General features: G+C 40.3%; 1 protein-coding gene across 2 annotated transcripts in view; it reads right to left on the bottom strand.

Moving 5' to 3' along the window:
- The window catches only part of vps13a (vacuolar protein sorting 13 homolog A), an 81,203-nt gene that overhangs the window by 3,171 nt on the left and 55,786 nt on the right, over window positions 1–22,246 (bottom strand). Inside the window, exons 55-74 of one of the 2 annotated variants that reach the window (XM_077715638.1) lie at window positions 21,353–21,424; window positions 20,939–21,071; window positions 19,554–19,611; window positions 19,306–19,477; window positions 19,092–19,245; window positions 17,105–17,251; window positions 16,943–17,024; window positions 16,799–16,868; window positions 10,238–10,349; window positions 10,052–10,165; window positions 8,817–8,962; window positions 8,653–8,734; window positions 7,166–7,279; window positions 7,008–7,083; window positions 3,270–3,433; window positions 3,149–3,194; window positions 1,650–1,773; window positions 1,467–1,581; window positions 769–854; window positions 569–692 (exon numbers count right to left, since the gene is read on the bottom strand). In XM_077715638.1, the coding sequence (XP_077571764.1) occupies window positions 569–692; window positions 769–854; window positions 1,467–1,581; window positions 1,650–1,773; window positions 3,149–3,194; window positions 3,270–3,433; window positions 7,008–7,083; window positions 7,166–7,279; window positions 8,653–8,734; window positions 8,817–8,962; window positions 10,052–10,165; window positions 10,238–10,349; window positions 16,799–16,868; window positions 16,943–17,024; window positions 17,105–17,251; window positions 19,092–19,245; window positions 19,306–19,477; window positions 19,554–19,611; window positions 20,939–21,071; window positions 21,353–21,424 (2,191 nt within the window). The remainder of the gene's footprint in view (window positions 1–568; window positions 693–768; window positions 855–1,466; window positions 1,582–1,649; window positions 1,774–3,148; window positions 3,195–3,269; window positions 3,434–7,007; window positions 7,084–7,165; window positions 7,280–8,652; window positions 8,735–8,816; window positions 8,963–10,051; window positions 10,166–10,237; window positions 10,350–16,798; window positions 16,869–16,942; window positions 17,025–17,104; window positions 17,252–19,091; window positions 19,246–19,305; window positions 19,478–19,553; window positions 19,612–20,938; window positions 21,072–21,352; window positions 21,425–22,246) is intronic. The other variant, XM_077715639.1, reaches the window with a different exon arrangement.

Here is a 22,246-nt window from a genome sequence, read left to right as displayed (position 1 = left end):
ATAAAATAATGCCTCATTTTATTACTAAACATCATGACCACGATCTATTTGTTACTCTGTTCGTAGATGGTGAATTGCAACCAATAAAAATGTTTGTAATATCTTGTTTTTTGGCATTTTTTTCAGAGGGTATGAATGAATGAATTTGTATTTAGTTCATTTGTATGGGAAACGTTGATTTGAGATACAAGTAAATTGACATACGAGCTCAGTCCTGGAACAGATTAAGCTCGTATCTCAAGGCATAACTGTACCATACACAATAATTGCAATTATTGCCGATCATAACCACTAGATGGGCATTTGTCACTTCTTATTGTAGGTGGTGAATTAAAACATGTTTTTCCATTGTAATATCCTATATTTAGTTTTTTCCGGAAGATTGGGACAGATTCATTTGTATTTAATCATGTTATACGGGGGAAAATGATTTGAGATACGAATAAATTGACATATGAGCTCGGTCCCGGAACACATTAAGCTCGTATTTCAAGGTATTACTGTACATTTCTTTTTTTTTTAAGTTTAAAAATGCACACACGCCGACAAACACTCCGAAAGTGCTCACCTTGGCTTCGATACGAAGACGCCGGCTCTCGACAATGGTTGGTTCTTTGGTGAACTCGTCGAACAAGTATTGCCACTCACAGATCAGTTGACCGAAGGTGCCTGTGGTCACGAAGAAAATTCCCCTAGAGATGACAAGAAATGATGAAACCAAAAGTAGAAAACGCAAAGCAATGAGAACAAATCCTAGCGACCGCTCACCTCTTGGTAATCATCAGGAAGTCTGAGTCATTGACTTTGGCATGCGCAAAATAACGATATTTAGCAAAACGACCGTTTTCGATTTTCTGTGGAAGCAGAAAAAACAGAATGAATAAAAAGTGGCCGCAGGTCGAAAATTAAGACTATATGACTATATGACTATATGACTATATGACTATATGACTATATGACTATATGACTATATGACTATATGACTATATATATCTATATCTATATCTATATCTATATCTATATCTATATCTATATCTATATCTATATCTATATCTATATCTATATCTATATCTATATCTATATCTATATCTATATCTATATCTATATCTATATCTATATCTATATCTATATCTATATCTATATCTATATCTATATCTATATCTATATCTATATCTATATCTATATCTATATCTATATCTATATCTATATCTATATCTATATCTATATCTATATCTATATCTATATCTATATCTATATCTATCTATCTATATATATATATATATATATATATATATATAATATAATATATATAAAAATCATACATCTATTACCGTTAACGGTGGTGAGTGATTTGAAAAATCATTATTGGTTGTTTTCTTTTGAAATCAACAATATTAGTACTACTACATGATTCCGGACGAAAATGAGTGATGATCCAGAAATTGAAGTGAATTTCGGGGTCCTACCTGAAGCATCTGGCTTCCGATGCCCTCGCTTTTCTTGTATGCTCGTATGACGCCGTCCTCGTGGATAAAGCGAGGGGGGCGGAGTGATTCGATGTCCTGAGACGTCTCCGCCGCCCTAAAAAAACGTGGGGGGTATACAGTCAAATGCCGGTCTTTGTGCATAACCGACGTAATCAAATTAACCTCTTGATGCCTTGAAAAGTGCTGCTGGCCATGTCGATGATGCCTCCAGTGGGCCTGGCAACAGCTCCCACCAGGCCTTTCCCAACACCTTTGAAGAAACCTGCCGCTCCTTCCCTTTGAGCTCCTGTGATTGAGATCAACAATGAAATCTAACTATTAATTGACTGGCAAAATGTTTTTCATGCAGATGGCTTTCAATAACAGACCATGGAATCAGTCCGCAGAATACAACACCACTTTCATAGGCACATTTCCTGCATCCCAAAATTCAGTAAAATTGTATTATTTAAGCTACAGATAAATGAGTAAATAAAAATTATTTCCTTAAGATCCACTAAAATGGAGACCTATTCTATGGACCACTGTGTCCCTGGTGGGAACAGTTGGTATGCTCCATTTGGAAAACTCTGTCGCACCCCTGAACGCATTCCCGAAAAAATTAAATCAAGAACAGCAGTGTAAGAAGTGGCATAAAAACATGTTTATGCCTGCCATCAGAAGAAAGTGCAGAGGTTTTTATTTTTTACACTTCTCAAGCTTGAGCAATGCTGTCATAGAATAATATGGCATATTTATGCATACAGTAATCCCTCAAATGTCGCGGATAATGTAGACCAGACACGAGAGAGAGTTTGTAAATGTCAGAGCATTAACATCTAAATATCTAATATCAAAATTATCAATAAGTTGTGTATTATTGGTGTGCGTGTACATGTTATTCGTCGCCGGATTCGCTCGCTCTCAAAATTATTAATAAATTACGTATTGGGGTGTGTAAATGTTTTTCAAACAAAAGTGGAAAATAAAATGTTAAATTAAAAAGTTTCAAGGGATCTGAATACTTTTGTAATAAAAACTTAATCTGTCAAAAAGTAAAAAAGGAAAATTGGATATCAATTGATTATGAAATTGTTAATTTAGTACCACAACATTTCGCATTCTTATTGTCTTGCGAATAATTATATAAAAGAATTTTTAAATGTAGCATAAAAATTATTTAAGGGCGGCCCGGTGGAACGAGTGGTTAGTGCGTCGGGCTCACAGCTCTAGGGTCCCGGGTTCAAATTCAGGTCATCTCCATCCGTGTGGAGTTTGCGGCGTGGATTTCCACCGGATACTCCGGTTTCCTCCCACATTCCAAAAACATGCATGGTAAGCTGATTGGACACTCTAAATTGCCCCCTAGGTATGGGTGTGAAAGTGCATGGTTGGCCGTCTCCTTGAGCCCTGCAGTCGGCTGGCCACCAATTCAGGGTGTCTCCCGCCGGTGGCCCGGAGACAGCTGGGATAGGCTCCAGCATCCCCCACCACCCTACTGAGGATAAAGCGATTCAGAAAACAAGATGAGAAAGATGATTTAATTCATCCACCTCAATTGACAGTGAAAGACATTAATTCACTGCCATCCTCCCAGTTCAAAGGGATTGGTTGTCTATTTGTGATAAACTAATTTTAGAAAGATGATCAGAGGTCTGTTATCATCAACAAGAGGTGCCTACCTGCAATCGGTTGGGTGACGATGCCTGTAATTCCACTGACGAACCCCTGAGCAGAAAATAGCCATAATAAGACGACTGCTACGTTTGAACAATAAATGGGAGAAAGTACAACAACACATACAGACACCAATCCTTTGCCCCCCCTGGTGAGACCTTCTTTGAAACTGCTGGGCTGCGTGTTCATGGCCTCCCTCCTCTTCTGCTGGTACTCCTCATCCATGGTAATGGCAGCCACGCCCTTGGCCATGGCTCCTGTGATCCTGGAGGCAGCCCCTGCTATGCCTCCTGAAAAGTCACAGGTGAATTTTTGTTAACATTTGTAGTTGGTTGTTTCATGAGAACACAAAACTGACGGCAAGAAGTTACTGTATAGAAAAACTTAAAAACTCAGTGTCCGCTGGAATCCATTCTTTATCAGTCTCATGTTGTGTCATATTAGCATACTTTGTTAGCGTGGCAAACTCATTTCCTTAAACATAGAACATGGTAAATGTTGCTTAAAGTGCTTTACAATTGTACTACAGTGGTACCTCGAGATACCAGCTTAAAGCGTTCTGGGACTGAGCTCGTATGTCAATTTACTCGTTACACAAATTAACTAAAAACTAATTAATTTGTTCCAACCCTTTGAAAAAAAACACCAAAATCAGGATATTGTATTGGACTTTTTTTATTTGCTCTAATTCGCCATCGATTAACAAAGTATCAAATGACTAGTGGTTTAATAGTACTAAAATGTGTTAAATTGTACTAAAATTAGACGATTTCGCTATGGGAAGTGAGAGAGGGGCAGAGGGGAGACTTTTTGCACAGCAACGAGCTCATAGAGTAACAAATAACTAGTGGTTGTGATGTTTAATAGTACTAAAATTAGACAGATTTCGCAGAAGGGAGAGAAAGAGAGAGAGTTTTTTTGCACGGCAGCATGCATGTAACAATACATAAACAGAATTAAATTAACTTGGATTACGATACAGACACACTCACAAATAAATTCAATCTAACCTAACACTAACTTTACTTCTAATTTTGTTTTACATTTGTTTGTTGGTAGGCTCTATTTGGCCCGCCTCCAATAGAATAACGCACGACTACTCGCCAACTTGCCCGGGAAGTAGTACTCCTCGTATTAGCGAACAAGCGCCGCCATTCGCACTGACTAACGGGAAAAAAACCTGAAAAAATGCAACGCCCTGCCCAGTGCTTGTCGAGACATTAAAGGAGGGAGTTGCAACTAGAAACACAGTGCCCATGATGTTCTTATGAGCAGCCTCTTGCGTCACCTGTATGCTCGTATTTCAAACTTTGTCTCCTATTTCAAGATAAACATTTGCTCTAAATTTTACTCGTATCTGAAATTGCTCTTATGTTGGGGCACTCGTATGTCGAGGTATTACTGTATGTATAATATCATTTCATCTAAGTAATGCCTCGTTATCAGGCCTCTAACAGGTTGTACAATCAACCACACAACAAGACAGGCAGGCAGTCAAGACGTCAGGGCCAGGGCTAGACAGGTGGATGCGCCTGTCACCCAATCACAGGTCAAACACGAGATGGGTAAAGCAACACCAGGTGTCTCGTCAGCGTTCTACTCAGCTCTTAACACAACAGTGAGCCTCTCTTCCGATTATCACCCACAGACGAACAGAAAACATCCCGCCGACGTCAGCACGGCACTTAGCCTCCTGCTAACGGTTGTAAACAAACAGCAGCTTGAGCACCCTGATGGAGTCTTTATTGACGCTGGTGACTTCAACAAAGCGTGTTTAAAGACTGATCTGCCTAAGTTTGTCCAGTACGTGAAGTGTCACACCAGAGGAGATAAAACTCTGGATCAAGTTTATTCAAATATCAAACATGCTTATAGAGCCGCTTCCCTCCCAAACCTGGCTGGATCAGAGCATCTCTGCCTGTCCTTCAACCCCACATATACTCCACTCTGGAGGCTAACAAGGCTGTGTACTAAGTTCTCTTCTGTACTCCCTGTACACATACGACTGTACACCAAACTACCAGTCTAACTCCATCATCAAATTTGCCGATGACACCACTGTGGTCGGACTCCTCTCAGGAAGGGATGAGTCGGCCTACAGAGATGAGGTCAACAAACTGTCTTTGTGGTGCTCGGTGAACAATCTCACACTGAACAACACAAAAACTAAAGAAATGATCCTGGAATTTCGCAAACAGCACAGATCTGGCCCCACTCCTCATAAATGGAGTATGTGTAGACAGGGTCCAGTCCTTTGAATTCCTGGGGGTCCACTTCACGGATAAGATCTCCTGGTCTACAAACACCACGGCAGTTGTGAAGAAGGCCCAGAAACGACTCAATTTCCTCACGGCACTCAGGAGGAACAACTTGGACACTAAGCTTCTGGTAACTTTCTATAGAGCCACTGTGGAGCATCCTGGCATAATGCATTACAGTGTGGTACACTGGCAGCACAGCAGCAGACAAACAGGCCATGCAGAGAATTATTAACCCTGCCGAGAAGATAGTCAACTGCTCTCTGCCCTCACTGGAAGATATTGCCAGCCCTCGTTACCTCAGCAAACCCGGGAACATCGTTGGGGATCCATACCACCCTGGTCACACCCTGTTCCAGTTGCTGCCCTCTGGGAGAAGCTACAGGTCTCACAAAATACGGACAAATAGGCTTAAGGACAGCTTTTTTCCACAGCCATCAGGCCTTCGGTAGCACGACACACAATCCCTGCTGTGTAATAACCTGCTGGCTGACTCAAGGTAAGTGAGAAGACAGTGAGATGTAAGTGATCCATTTTATTCTTTGTTGGCATCGGCGAGGCAAGCCTTTTTGAAGTTGCCAGGATTTGGTTGCGCTTGGGGGGTGATGCGATGTATCCATCACGGCAGAGTGCCGATGAGTCTCAAATTATTACTTATTTGGGCCTTTGCCTGGGAAAGCGCACTTTGTGGAGAAGCACTACCAATCTTGTCAGACGCAGCTGGGTATGATGACATTTAAGCATTTTTTCTAGTCAATGATGATGACAAAGCCTGTCTAATTATTATTAAAATGTGAGCGTACCAATCAGCAGCTGGAAGCTGCGCTCCGCTGCACGACCCAGGCCCGATCGACCACCTGAGCGACCAGGTGCCTGGATTGAGTACACCCACAATTCGCACCGTAACGCCTCTTCTAACCTGTCCCCTTTCCAGTGATTTCCTCGGATATCAATCCCCCTTGTTCCCCTCTCCAGAGGCAGATATTGCTGTGCCATTCGTCCAGTCACGCCTTGCCAAATGTGCCTGTATCTGGGACTACATCGCTCCCTCACGCGCACTTACAGACAAGTCAATCACAGCCCCGTCACACCCTGCCACCGGCCTGTCGTCGACCAGAAGGTTTGGTTGTCCTCCTGGGATCTCCCCTTTGGGACCAACTACAGGAAGCTGTCTCCCCTCTTCATCCGTCCCCGTGAGATCGAAATGAGTGGTAAACCCGTGCGCCTCAAGCTTCCGGCAGCCCTATGCATCCATCCCACCTTCCATGTATCACAGATCAAGCCAGTCAAAATGAGTCTGTTGTCCCCCCTCCAAAATGTGTGAAATAACCAAAATGCTGGTCAAAATATGTTGTTTCTTAGCATGTGTAAATGTTAACAATGAAATCAGTTAAGAAGAAGTTTTACAATCTTTGTCGGGATCATTTACACACAAAGACATCAATAATAACAAAAAAGGTTCAATGTAATGTTAAACCCTAAATAAACAAAAACATTATTATAAAAAAAAGTTTTTATTATAAAAAAACATTTTAGTGAATAATAATATTAAAATCTATGCGCGGTGGCTCAATCACAGTTATACCAAGAAAGCAAATTTGCTTACCGACAGCTCCTCCAACTAGAGCTTTGACTCCAAGCGCCATGCCTTCCACAAACTCTTCTGGTCCCTGGATGGCTCCCTGAGGACCATCCAAACACCACCCAATTCAGCCAAATGTAGTCATAGTGGTGTGAAAAAAGCATGCAAGTCTTCATCCTTACCTGATAGGGCTCGTAGAAGAGTGCTTCAACTCCAGCAGACAGCCCTCTGATTAGCCCAAATGGATTTCCTAGAACGTCCAACCCCAACACCAGCACGTACATCTGCTTGATTGCCTGGAATTAACAGCCGCACCTTGATTTATGAGTTGAATTCATATAAAAAATTAACTATAATGAATTTGTTCTTTCACCATGTAAAAAGGCAATATTAACTCTTTTTGTGCCATCAACAATTGTAGACTTCTAATTATGTGGCTTTCAAAAACTGAAAGAAAACTTGATGAGTTAATCGCAAGTATGTGTTCAATAGATTCTAAATGAAAAATCTAGAAGTAAACAAAGTTGTTCGTTTGTAGCCTTCCCAGTCATAGGTGGGGCAAGCGTGGTACTTTCCTCTCTGGCTTTTGAACCAATGAGAATAACCCCATCAATCTCAAGCACATGAGCGATAAGATGGTCAAGATTAGATATCCATGAAAACAACTCCATACTGTGAGCCTTCTTCACTTCGCAGCTTCAACTTTTGCGGATTCACTACATTGCAGATTTTTTTCTGAACAAAGAAAGTTTATAACAGACAATAGTGTGTTTTAGGTGATGAACATCCGCACTGAAATGCGCAAGTGGGAGCCAATGCCTTGTCTTCTGCTTGCAACGAAGCGAAATGGTGGAAGACAGACGACTGTCACTCAACTCAGCACCAAGGGAAAAAATAGTGAAAAGGGTGCTTTCCCGGACATTCTTCTTTAAAAAATTACCTGAATGTGCTCAGGTTCACATGCTTTTGGTGATGCTTTTGGGTGGCTTCATGGAAAAGGACATAATATATTTATATCTCACAGTATCTCAGTCTCAGTTGCCCAGTCTCAGTCGCACAGTCGCACAGTATCACAGTCTCACAGTCGCACACTCTCGCTCTCTCTCGCTCTCTCTCACTCTCTCTATCTATCTATCTGTATATCTATTTATCTCTATATATCTGTATATCTATCTATCTCTATATATCTGTATATCTATCTATCTCTATATATCTGTATATCTATCTATCTCTATATATCTGTATATCTATCTATCTCTATATATCTGAATCTCTCTCTCTCTGTATAATATATATATATATATATATATATATATATATATATATATATATATATATATATATATATATATATATATATATATATATATATATATATATATATATGTATATATATGTATATATATGTATATATATATATATATATATATATATATATATATATATATATATATATATATATATATATATATATATATATATATATATATATATATATATATATATATATATATATATATATATATATATATATATATATATAGATATAGATATATATATATATATACTAATTTTTCCCTGTTTTGGAAGCTTGGTAGGTCAATAAAATTGCATATTTTATGCAGGAAACCCTAAAATAATCTTTAGATAAGTTTGAGACAATGGTTACCTGTTTGGAATAATGCCGGATCACCTCCGACTGGAGCTGCTGTGTGGTGCAGAACCGGAAGTTCAACTCAAAGAAAGCCAGCCTGCCGAAAGCAACATTTAATTATGAGTCACTTTGTGACCTGTTATTTTATTTATTTATTTATTTATTTTCCCTCCACGTACTTGAAGACGACGTCCTGCACGTCAGTGAGTGTGGCCCCAATGCTCTTAAGCAATAGGTTCAGCGATTGCACAGGTATGAGCTCCCTTTCTCGCTTTTCCTTCAGGCCATCCTCGCCGCCTGTACTCAGAGAAAAACTCAGGTGGAGCTGGAGAAAAAACAAAAAAAAAAAGAATCAGTGTAAAACAGTGGAAGTAAATTTTGGGAGAAAAAATATATAGTCGTAACTCTACTTATGAAATTAATTGGTTGCAGAAGTATATTCGTGAATTGAAAATTTCAGTAGAGCAGTACATTTTATGTAAATTCTCTAATTTGTTTCAGGGTCCTCACACTACTACCGATTAAACCCTTTAAAATTGGTCTCAATTTTTTTATGAAAGATTTGAGAAACACAAAATGAGAGAAAATTATAAGAAAATTATTTATTAATGTCTCAAAACGAATAAAAAGCATACAAAATCTATCCGTGTTGAAACGCAGGTGCTGGTTGACGGACGTTTTGAGAAAAAAAAAACTATCAAAAGATGATTTCCTTGGACGACTTTTAATAATGTTTCTACAATGCATCAAACAAATGTAAAAAAAAAAAATCGCACGACTAGTGAACACTTGTTCTGGAGGTATTTTTTTCTACGAAAACAAAGTTCATGAAATTTCTCCAGCATTTCTTTTTATTTTTGCTGTTGGAAGACTTGCTGCTTTCTTCACGTCCACCTCATTATATTCCTCCTGAATTGGCGAGTGTTCCATTAACTCTAAAGATTTTATTTTTGTCCCTCGACCAATTCTTCAACGTCCTCCTCCCTGACCACTTCTTTTAATTCGCACTGGTAATTTTCTTGAGAGGCACGATGACAAAACAGAAGAAGCTCCTTTATCAACACTTGGAAAAACTCAACAAAAAAAGATCGTCAGGACTATGTGATGACAATCGGCGGTCAAAAGCACAAAAGAAAATCTTGAAACATGGATTGTTGTTGATGTGAGACAGCCGATTAGAGCCCAGTAGAGTTTAGCTAAAGTGAAAATCAATGCATTCACGACAATTTCAAAATAAAACAACAGATAAGGAAAGGCATGTACTTTTGGGGGGTTTTCATAACTTGGATCTTGTTTCGTATATTGAGATACTCATTTGCATATAAAAGCTTTCGTAACCTGAAAACTATGTACCTAAAGGCATTCCGAAGTAGAGGTATGACTGTATAGGAAACATAATCAATAGAAAGCGTACTTTGATGGGAGATATATGAAAGTACTCATAGAGGCTAATAGGTGTCGTATCTGCCGTGGAAACATCATTCAGCTCCGTCTTCATGTACTCCAAATCCTTCTTGAACAGTTCAACCTAAAGGAAACAAAAATGTAAAAAGTACACAGACAAAACACTGATTGATAACATAAGAAACGTGGAGCAAACCTGTTTAATGCTTGAGTCATTGGCATCCTCTGAGCTAAACAGGTCTAGAATAGCATAGAGGAAGCCTAGATCTAGTTTGAGATCCATTTCTTGAATCAGCACTTTAAAGTACCTGAAAGACATTAATAAAAGTGCACATACAATAAATGCATGAAACTGGTCTCAAAGTGTTGATTTTTAAATGTTTAATTAATAAAGACGTAGAGGGCACAAAATGAATTTTGCAAAATTTGACAAGGGATTTGCCTGTTTAACACAATAATGCAGGATAGGTGAGATGACGAGAGGAAAAAGGGTCAAACACACAGAGTTCAGCAATATATCTGTGAAATAGGAATTGTATATCTGGATTTCGGACTGCGGTGAAAGTCGAAACCAAGATTCTCACGTCAGTTATTTCCCCATTGAATGAAAAGAAGTAAATCGGTTCCCTGCTGTCCGTAAAAAAAAAAAAAAAAGACGAATCCCATGAAAACCCCAGAAAAAGAAAGCACCTGAGGCGTTAAGGCACTGGTTAAAATTAATTTGTAAAAACGAATTCAGCATAAGACCCCGTTTCTTTCGTGAAAAAGCCAAAAAAAACTTTGAGGATTGAGTAAAAATATAGAGGAAAAGTACAGTTATAGCGTGCCAAGAGGATGAAACAGAGCTCAATATAAGAAAAATAGAATAATAACTGTGAAAGAATGTGTGACATGCTAAAGTGTTTAAGTTATTAATGATTGCATGTGTAAAATTAGTTTTGGATTGGATGTATATCAGTGTTTAAATAATCCAAAGGGTTGTACCAAGCCCAATTGAGACAAGGGTTCTTGGAAGGGCTTCAGCCCCAAATCAAAGGGTTCGTGCAGAAATACTGTGTGACATACCGAACCATGCCAATGAATCAACTAATGGAGTGGGTGATTCATGCCGAGGAGAGACACCGCCAAAAACAGGTAAGCTGGGGAGTTAATACTCTGACACAGGCCATGGCCTCATTGGTGAACCAAGGTTCATCAGAAGTATTCTACCAACGAGGACGTGGAAGAGACCGAGACAGACCCGGCCCACCAAGAAGAGCAAACCCAGGTGACAAGTGTTACAACTGTGGAAAGAAAGGACACTTTGCTCGAGACTGCAGAAGTCCACTCAAGAAGAACCAGAGACCCCCACCATTCAACCCTGAAAATCAACATTAAGAATGACACCAGAGGAAAGAGAAATGGAAGCCTAACACGGAGGAGGAAACTGAAGAAAGCAATGGGGAGGTAGTGTTAGACTTAACCGAAATCCACTCTCTCCCTCTGGGACAAATACAGTAAACAATACTACACCTTACTGGTGGGACAAAGACAACCACCAGTAAAATTCTTATGCCACACTGGGGCAGATAAATCAGTCATCAAAGACAAAGGGCCAGGATTGGTACCAGGAAAAGAATGGATCACTGTGATAGGAGCAGGAGGACACGTGGAGCTATTGAAGAAGTAAATGAAAACAAAGATAACACATCAAATTGGACGAAACCATAAAGCGAAGTTCGTCCTGAGGAAGAACTGCCCTTTAACCTCCTGGGAAGAGATCTACTCTGTAAATTGGGAATTAGCCTTATCCCCACAGGTGATGGTATGAAACCAGTGCACAAGTGGTATGAAGCGGAAATCGAAGTAGTCGAAGGTCAAGAGGAACCTCATACGTTCTACTTCCTAGATTTAGCAACACAAGGGCCCTCATCTGTAATACGGCATTTAAAGTCCAAAATCGAAAATGTAAATGGACAAACACAAACTCACTGGCCACTACACATCACCATGAAGTTTTTTGGAAGCAAGAACAGAATTTGTTAAACAGTTCGAGCGACTGGGACCCCAACTAGTTCGACCGGAGTACCTATACCCCACGGCAGAGGGGGATGCGGCCACCTCAGTGGACTTGCCACCTCAAGAGGAAAAAAACTACTACAGTTTGAGATAACACCTCAAGTGTCCATAAAGAGAAAACCCCACAGGTCCTGGAAAGACCTAGGACTCATGGTGCAATTCTTGGAGACCAGAAGCGAGGAGTCGAGGTCACATCAGACTCCCACAGTCAGCGTATTGACGACCACCCTATATGGAACAGTGACAAGATATAAGCTGAAGTGGATGACTAAAGCAAGTTCAAAAACGCAATTCACTGCATGACAAGACTGCATACTGCTACAAGCTGAAGACTCCCTACAGTACCAAATTCACTGAGGTCCAAATCAAAAGCAGACGTAGGAAAAATGACCACAGCAAAGGAAGTAAGAATTGAGCCCAAGACATCGTACCGACCATGAGCCAAACAATACCCTCTTAAACCAGATGCTGTAAATGGCATCAGACCAGTAATTAAAGAAACCCTCGAAGCAGGCATTCTAATTGTAACACTCCCATCTTTCCCGTGAAGAAAACCGACGCAATGCATTTTTCTCTGTTCCATTACACAAAACATTCCAAGACTCATTTGGTTTCACGTTCGAGGGAACCAAACACATATACACAAGGCTGCCACAGGGGTTCTGTGACAATCCCACACTATTCTCACAAGAGATCGTAGCATGTATAAGTTAGCATGAACATAAAGACACCACACAGATCGTAGCATATGTAGACGACATACTGATAGCCAGTCCGACAGATGAGGAAAACAGAAGCGATCAGATTATTCAAACATCTGAAGCAAACTGGGAACAAGGCATCGCTGAAGAAACGGCAGTACTGTCAGGAGTCAGTCACCTTCCTGGGACATTGAGTCTCACAGAAAGGAAGGGAACTAACGGATGGAAGATGAGAATCCATCGAGCAATGTCTGAGACATGTCTAGACATGATCTATGCTACTGAGATGACAATGAGGGACCCAGTAACATGGACTGAAGAAGGAAACTGGACATTCATTGAAGTGACGCAACAAATATTGGAATCAGGAGTCCTAGCGATTCCCGACAATGAAAAACCATTCACCCAAACAGTGACTTGTAAAGGGACGTTCATGACATCAGTGTTACTACAACCACATGGAATGAAGATGAAAGTGTTCTACTCAAAACGACTGGACCCAGCTGCAGCTGCTCTATCCCCGTATGTACGAGCAGTGTGCGCAGCAGCATTAGCCGTCCTGATGAGAGCTGAACTAGTACTGTTCCATCCATTCACACTCGAAGTCCCCCAAGAAGTGGATCTACTGATAACAAAAAGAAAAAAGTTGTTCCTGTCACCGGCAATACACCTGGCCATAACAGCCACATTGTGATCGCAAACCCATCTCAACATAAAGCGATGCAATACCTTGAACCCAGCGACGTTAATACCAACTGAAGAAGACGGAGATCAACACCAATGTGATGAAAGAACCAACGAAAGCTGCAAACCAAGACCAGATCTCAAAGACAATCCTATTCCAGACCTGTGGTGAACAGCTGGCTGGAGTCTTCACGGACATTTTCAATCTTTTTTTGCAACAATCCATCGTTCCAGCCTGCCTGAAATCTACCACCATCATTCCTGTCCCCAAAAAGCCAACCATCGACAGCTTGAACGATTACAGGCCTGTTGCTCTCACACCTGTGATCATGAAGTGCTTTGAAAAGTTGGTGGCCTGCCAAATCAGAAATACAATCCCCCCTCAGTTGACCCTCACCAGTTTGCTTATAGAGAAAACAGGTCCACTGAGGATGCTATCGCCGTGGCTGTACACACAGCACTGAGCCACCTGGAGCACCAGGGGAATTATGTGAGGAACACCATAAAGCCGGACATTCTGAAGGACAAACTCTCCCACCTTGGACTACCCTCTTCAACCTGCTGCTGGATAAAGAACTTCTTGACGAGCCGACCACAAACTGTTAGACTGGGTCCACACCTCTCTTCTTCCATTACATTGAGCACTGGCTCACCACAAGGCTGTGTACTGAGTCCTCTTCTGTACACCACTGTGATCGGACTCATCTCAGGCGGGGATGAGTCGGCTCACGGAGACGAGGTAACAAACTGTCTCTTTGGTGCTCGGCGAACCATCTTACACTAAATACCACAAAGACTAAAGAAATAATCCTGGACTTTCGCGAGCACAGCACAGACCTGGCCCCACTACTCATAAACGTAGTATGTGTAGACAGGGTCCAGTCCTTCAAATTTCTGGGAGTCCATGTCACGGATAGGCTCTCCCAGTCTACAAATACCACAGTAGTAGTGAAGAAGGCCCAGAAACGACTCCACTTTCTCAGGGTACTTAGGAGGAACAAATTGGACACCAAGCTTCTGGCAACCTTCTACAGAGCCACTGTGGAGAGCATCCTGGCATACTGCATTACAGTGTGGTATGCCGGAAGCATGGCAGCAGACAAAAAAGCCATGCAGAGGGTGATAAACACTGCCCAGAAGATCGTCGGCTGCTCTCTGCCATCACTGAAAGATATTGCCAACCCCCGGTACCTCAGCAGAGCCGGGATCATTGTTGGGGACCCATACCATCCTGGACACGGCCTGTTCCAGTTGCTTACATCTGGCAGACACTACAGGCTCTACAAAGCACGGACAAACAGGCTCAAGGACAGCTCTTTCCCCAACAGCCATCAGGACTCTGAACCTGCAGTAACACGAGACGAGACGACAACACAAATCTCTTCTATGAAATAAATTCGCAGTGAGGTTACAGGAAGGTTGTTTGGCGTGGATCTGCCTTCTACAGGCTGAGGGAGGGTAAGTAAGAAGACAGTGAGTGGTAATTGATCCATTTTATTCTTGTTGGCATCGGTGAGGCAACTTGCAGTCGCCGGATTGATGGCGCTCAAGAAGCGGAGTGCTAACAAGTATGAATATGTCATTAATGGGTTTTGCCTGGGAAGACGAACTTGTGGAGAAGCACTATCCAATTTCGTCATATGCAGCTGGGTATGATGACTATTAGGCTTTTTGTCAAGTCAATGATGACGACAATGCCTATGTCTGATTTTCATTTTTTTCATTTTTTTTTCAGACAGCACTTATGTATACGTAGATGGATAAGCATCCAAATCAGAACAAGGAAAAAATCAAGAAGGATTCGCAGTCGTCACGAACAACAAAGTCCTAGTTGTAGAAATGTGCCATGTGCCATCTAATCTCACAGCTCAAGAAATTATAGCCTTAACAAAGGCATGCACATTGTTTAAAAGGTAAAAAGGGCACCATTTATACAGACAGCCAATATGCACATTCTATTCTTCATGTATTTGCTGCACAATGGATTAGAAGAGGGATGAAAACGTCCACAGGCAAATCAGTAAAACATGCTAAACTGCTGAAACAATTACTTAACGCAGTACTACTTCCCACATAGCTTTATGCAAATGCAAAGCATATACTAAAGGTAACGGCAGAATCAGTAGAGCAAATGCCAGAGAAGATACAGCAGCTAAAGAAGCAGCACAGACACTGCACGGTATACACAACAACAACATGTTGTTGTGTGAATGAAAGTTGCTAAATCTGCAGTTTCCCGGGTTGATACCACAGAACCACCCATGATGGGTAGACATTTCACAAGGTTCCTAAACAGGGGCGTGACCGGACGTTTGGTCGACGGATGTTTGGTGCCCGGACGTTTCATCGAACGGACGTTTAGTCGCTGGATTCTCTCGCCCTCGAAATTATAATCATGAGAGAGAGAGAACTGGCCGTCTACCAAACATCTGATCGACCAAACGTCAGGGTACCAAACTGGGCCCACTCTGGAGAAGTCCCCATGAAGTACTGTTTAGGTATTTACCCCATGCACGCAAAACACCACTGATAAAGCATGGTTCAATGCCACAGGAGCGCCCCTGGGTTCCACATGCAGGGACTTTGACACTCTCCCTGATGTGATGGGCACATATTCATATGGCAAAATTCTGTAGTTCATTCTGGTAATGACATCTTCTGTATGGATTGGCCCCGACAAAAGGCGGTGTTTTTTTCCATTGAAATAAGAAGAAAAATGTGTCGGTTGTCATGAATTTGGACATTACAGTAATACCTTGACATACAAGAGCGCCGACATATGAGGAATTTGAGATACGAGTAAAATTCCGAGCAAATATTTACCTTGAGATACCAGACGAATTTTGAGATATGAGCATACGAGACAGCTGGCCGAGACGCGAGAGGCAGCTTATGATTTCAGCGCGATTTTGTTTTGCTCAATTTTGTTGTTTTATCACAGTAGATTGGTAATTTACATTTCAAAACTAGAAGCGATTTATTTACAAATGTCATTGCACTTTAGTTTACATATATAAATGTTCAGATATTAAAGTGTGATAGACTGTTTTTGCATGATTTGAATGAGTTAAGTAACATGCTTTTTCTCTTGAATATATTGTTCTAATCATTTGTTTCAGATTTACTATCTATATTTACTTAATTATCTTGTGTAAAAAAATTGAATTTGGTGTTGAAAAAGTCTTGAGTCTTGAAAAGAGGGAGTCATCTTATATCCGGGCGAACATGATAAAAAGAATCCTGTTTCATTATTTACCCTTTTCTTTCACTAGCTGTTGTAATTTACATAGTCGGTAAATGTGAATGTTGCTTACTTAATGCGGCAGATGTCAGAGTGGCCTGCTGCCCTCGTTACGATGCTGATATCTGTCAGAGGCTTGGGTTCTGGAGGAAATGACAACACGATTATAAAAATAAAATGGAATTAAAACAAACATAAATAAATCAGTTCAACAGACCTGCATCCATGGTGATGGACTTTGGAAGTTTTACCGGGTAAAAAACGTAGGGGAAGATGGCCCCTGGAAGCTGATTCTGGATCTGTGCGACAAGTTTACAACACTTGAATGAACTGACAATGATCCGGTGTTGATTGTAAAGCTAACTATGTATTGTCTGACCTGTATGTTGTGGACTTGGATCCGGTAAGTACTCTGGCGTGGCGAGACGCTATACCCCACCTTAACGGCTGGCAGGAAGTGCCTTCTGAGAGGGGCATCACACGGCTGCAGAATCCGCATGTCTGTGCCGTTATGAGACAGGCACACCTGCCACAAAGCAACATGCAAAATAATTACTAGGAAAACAGGAAAATGTTGCTCTGGTTGAGGATGATTATTGCAGAAAAGATCGGACAAAGCAACAAACTATTTTGCTCACTTCTCTTTTCTACATCCCCAACAAACTAAAAGATGAACCTGTGAAGGAAGAAATATACTCCTTTTTGATTACCTTTCACAATCAACTAGAGACATGGAATATGGCGATATTAGATCGTTAAGATCGTCAATATGTTGACAATCTCATGAAGCTGGAAGATTGTTAAATCGTCTTAATGTGGGTTGGAAACACGTACCATATTTTCTCGCATATTGAATGATTCCGGCTAGAAACCATACCCTAATTGTTGAATTTTATGATTTCTCTCATATAAATAGCCCCACAAATCTCAAATATGTTAATTTGAAGGGAAAATGTTAAGAAAAATCATTGCACGTGGAATTTCTGATATACTGTATAAATTGAAAGGATCATCTTCTGGATTAACCATTCCCGAAAGGTTGTTGCTTGCACGTGAGCAGTCCAACCAGGAATTGTGTCCAAGTCTCTGGATACAATAATAGCATGAGATACACATTACACAGTTGTCAAGGCTGATATTTTAATGATCAACCACAAGACCTTCGATCAGCCTTAACAACTATTGGGATGTACTGACATGGTAAACACCACGAACACATGTATCAAGGCTATTCGCGTCTGGCCAATCAAAGCACATTTAACTACCAGTAAAATGTAAGATGGCGGCGCCTTGAGCCTTCAATATGAAAACACACCCCTGGAAACAGTAGAACCAGGAGGAAAAGCAATGAAACGAAGCTAACAGACAATTTGGAATTGTTTAAAAAGTATTGATGGACAAAATATAATATATGATTCAGATATTTCTTATGCCGACAGAGAAGGCCTTGAAGACCCTGACAGCCTGCCACTGCATACACCCATACACATACACACACATGTACATACATATACATAGATCCATCCATCCGCACATACACCCATCCACCCCATCCACCCCACCCATCCCACTGTTGGGTTTATTCTGTATTACTATTATACATATAGTTGTATTAATTCATTTCTTTGTTAAATCATTCTCTTATTATTCTCAAAGTGTTGCGAGGTCACCAATAACCGCCAAGTCATCTCTAACCTGGACTGCCTGTTACAGGATGTTTACTCATACAATTCACCAAATCTGGGTCTTCGAGATTCGGTGATCCCTTTTTGAACGAGGCCAGGGCTATTCGGCCAATAACAAGAATGTTGCTTGTTATTTACAACATAGCGACTATACCTCGTGACGCACTTCGGGTTTTTCTTTATGTAATTGTTATATGATTCTTAGGTCAAGGGAAGGCATAATTGTTCTAATCCAAATGTTGTTAGGTCTAGTCTCCTGCCTTGTTATTGGTAAAATACTTTGATTGTTATTGTAGTTCCAGATGTTGTTTTTACTCATACGTGATGGAATGATCAACAACTCTGTAAATTGTTTTGATTCATGGCAATAAGAGTCGTACGAAAATGTCTATTCGGGGAGACGTTCTGAAGTTGTAGGAGAAACTCTGGCTTGTTGAATCTCCCCTCTGAGGTTTTATCCGTGATCCATTCTATTTAATTAAATGTCAATAATTGAATAAGATGTCTGCCTGCAGTTATTGATAATTACGAACGAGGGTAATTATTATTGAACCTAACACCCACCCATCCCACCCAACCACACACACACACACACACACATTAATCATATTTCAGAATGTTAAAATGGCCATTTCGGACACTAATGCTCGAGCAGGTGGGGAAGATGACAACATGTCTGACCTGGAAACCGTTGTCCAGGTCAACAATGGCTTTGTCAACGGGTCCGGATTCTAGATACTCTTTGTAGCATTTCTCCAACATTTCAGCTGCTTGGTAACCAAGAGGCTTCCATCGACTCTTCTTTTTCGGTTTTAGTTCCCATATCACATCAGAACTGCGATGAGGGTAGAGCGATTGGCAAAAAAAAAACTTGGTTTAGTTTTCATGGATGTACCTGGTAATTCCGATGAAAGAGACCTCCTGGCTACTGTTGTTATTTACTAGTGACACGCCCACGTTGTCGAGTGACAGTATGACTTCCTGCTCGGCCAACTGTGCCTTCTCGCTCTCACAAAGCAGCTTGTAGATGCGGAGCTCTTCAGTGAACAGTACCACACGCTGGAGACCTTTGTGATCACAGCAATTCATTTGATTAAGGGCAAGGAACTATTTTTCTCTGCTTGGATGTGGATTTGGGTTTACCTTCAAAAAAGGAAACGATGAAAAGTTTGCCTTCCTTTCCTAAGTCCTCTCGTAGATCCTGTAGGTACAACATTTGTTTGACATTGCCTTTGTGGAATAATAAACATTCAAAAGACCTTTCTTATATTTTCTCGCATATAAGCCACATCCACGTATAAGTTGTCACCTTAAAATTGCCTTAAAATTGTTGAATTGTCCTATTTATCTCGTATAAGACGCTCACTTATTTACAATTTTCACCTCCACATTCATGGATTTAATAGGGAGAACAAATGTGTTACGAGGATCGTCGGCTGGATTGCACATTATTTGGGTCAATATCATAAGGAAGTTAAATGCCTGTCTTTGTAAATGCAAAGTATCAAATTATTCAATTTCAAACAAGAAATAAGTCTACCTTGACAAGAACCTGATGCTTTTCAATGACAGAAATTACAATTTTCTAACCGAAAGTTTAAGGTGTTGTGCCGGTCATATTGGTTCTGATGTCAAAATATCTTGATTCTTTCGATGATTCATAGTACTGCAATAGTTGTCATTTTTGAACAAGTGATTTAATCGCCAATGTACAATCACTTCCTTTCTGTGTCCCGAAAGGGTGTTGCCTGCACGTAGACAAATTGAAAAAGGAAATAACGTGACGAGTACAACCAGCAAGGGTGTCCGTAGCAGTCTAGTGTTCACCAAGTCTCTGGGTGCCATAATAGCATGATATATACATTATGCCGGTATAAAGGCTGATATTTTCAATGATCACCCGCAAGACCTTCGATCAGCCTTAACAACTATTGGGATGTGCCGACATGGTAAACACTACAGACACATCTATCAAGGTAACTCGCATCTGGCCAGTCAGACCACGTTTCACTACGGTACGATAGTGACGCACTGAGCGAGCAGTGGTAGGCGGCACAAGTGAGTGAGTTTTTTTTTTGAAGTTTATGATATGGTATATTTTTGGTTGAATTTATTTCACAAACGTCTAAATAAACTTTGTTTAGCGTTTTATCTGTCTATCTCTTCTCTATTTTGAAATGAATTACTGAAATGGCCACATTGTCAATTCATTTCAAACGTGAAGACTGGTTGCCAATGCGACTGTTTCAGTGCCATTGACGGCAATAAACGTTCAATCCAAATTGACTGAGGGGGTGATCAAACAATCGCTGCCAGACCTCACTATTAAAACGAATTGGGACACTTAATTGGAACACGTTAATGGCAGCCAATGAGTCTCCTTGAACAGGTAAAAAAAAAATCAAAATTCATTACTAAGTGAGATAAGTTAATCTTTCAAGTTATGCTATATTAAAAAAAGAAACCAGTGAAGCGCTATGCTGTCAAAGGCTGTTGCTGTATGCAATGAACTGTCCTGTAACTTTTACCTCTTCGCTCTTCAACTTCCCGCTATATTTTCCACACTTCCAACAAAGCTCCCGTGAGCCCGTCGGCTCAGTCCATGTGTAAAACACAGCTTTCTCAGCCTCCACCTCTTCTAATTCAGTTACTTTCTGGGAGCTGCATACAACAACAAAAAAGACATCAACAACAAGACCGCATGTTGAAAAATACCCCCTCGATTATTGGAATGTGGGCAGCAAGCGTAGCATGCAAACCCAAACGCAAGAATAAAACAGAACCCAGCCACCAAGAATATATTGCCAATGCAACCCTACAGTCCAAAGCTGCTGTCTAAGATAATCAGTCACGAAAGAGCAGAGTTGACGACAAAACCAGAAGTTGTGCTTGAAGATAAGCATGATTTGACTGTGAGAAATTCTTTGTCACTCCTTTTCTACCTGGCTTCATCCTCCTCTGAAAAAGTGAAGTCCAGCAGCTCATTAGGCACCCATGGTGACTCTGTCTTTACACTGTGTGACCCACAATATAACATACATAAAAAGAAAATGCCATTCAATATTTTTCCAAAGTAGCATTCAGTATTTTTATTGATTACCGTATTTATTTGCATATAAGTCCCCTCCGCGTATAAGCCTTACCCTTAAAATTAAAACGTTGAATTTTACAATTTCTCTCCCTTCTGATTCACAATTTTCACCCCAATGTGCATGGTTTAAGGAGGATATGACAAAATTTAATATCACAATTTAAAAAATCATCAACCGATATTGATAATTATCACGATAACTATTCATCTTTTTTTCAAATTTGAAACTTCAAATTTCTGTAAATAAGTAAATTAATTACTTTCCTTCTTATTCAAAAATGAAAGTAACTATGTTACCTTACTTTATAATAAAACAGAATATGAAATATGATAATTTAAAAAAAAAATATTTGTTGTTCTGTTGTGCAATGAAGATAAGACAACTCCCTCCATACAGTATGAAAAGTAAAGAATAAAACTTGGACACATTGTGACAGGTGTATCTAGTTTTATAAATTTGCCTACAAACCAAAGGTTGCTATGAGCCTTTAATGCTATCCACGCTAAAACACATTTTCTTATCGTCCACTTTTTATCAAAAGTTTTTGTAATTGTTGAAAAAAATTATTTCAAAATAATTAGCAATATTGTTTTATCTTCCAGCTCTAATTGCCGCCAACGGGAGACAAAAGTTAACACTCACTTAAAATAATTGTGCCACAAATTAGACTATATACCAATGTTTCCTAAGCACATTTTTGAGTTATTTCTCGAGTTTGACATCTGTGATTTAGGACACATGCTT

Source organism: Stigmatopora nigra, chromosome 4 (genome assembly GCF_051989575.1).
Source record: "Stigmatopora nigra isolate UIUO_SnigA chromosome 4, RoL_Snig_1.1, whole genome shotgun sequence".
Classification (NCBI taxonomy): domain Eukaryota; kingdom Metazoa; phylum Chordata; class Actinopteri; order Syngnathiformes; family Syngnathidae; genus Stigmatopora; species Stigmatopora nigra.
The sequence above is the reverse complement of the archived record's forward strand: the minus strand, read 5'-3'. Positions and strand labels throughout refer to the sequence as shown.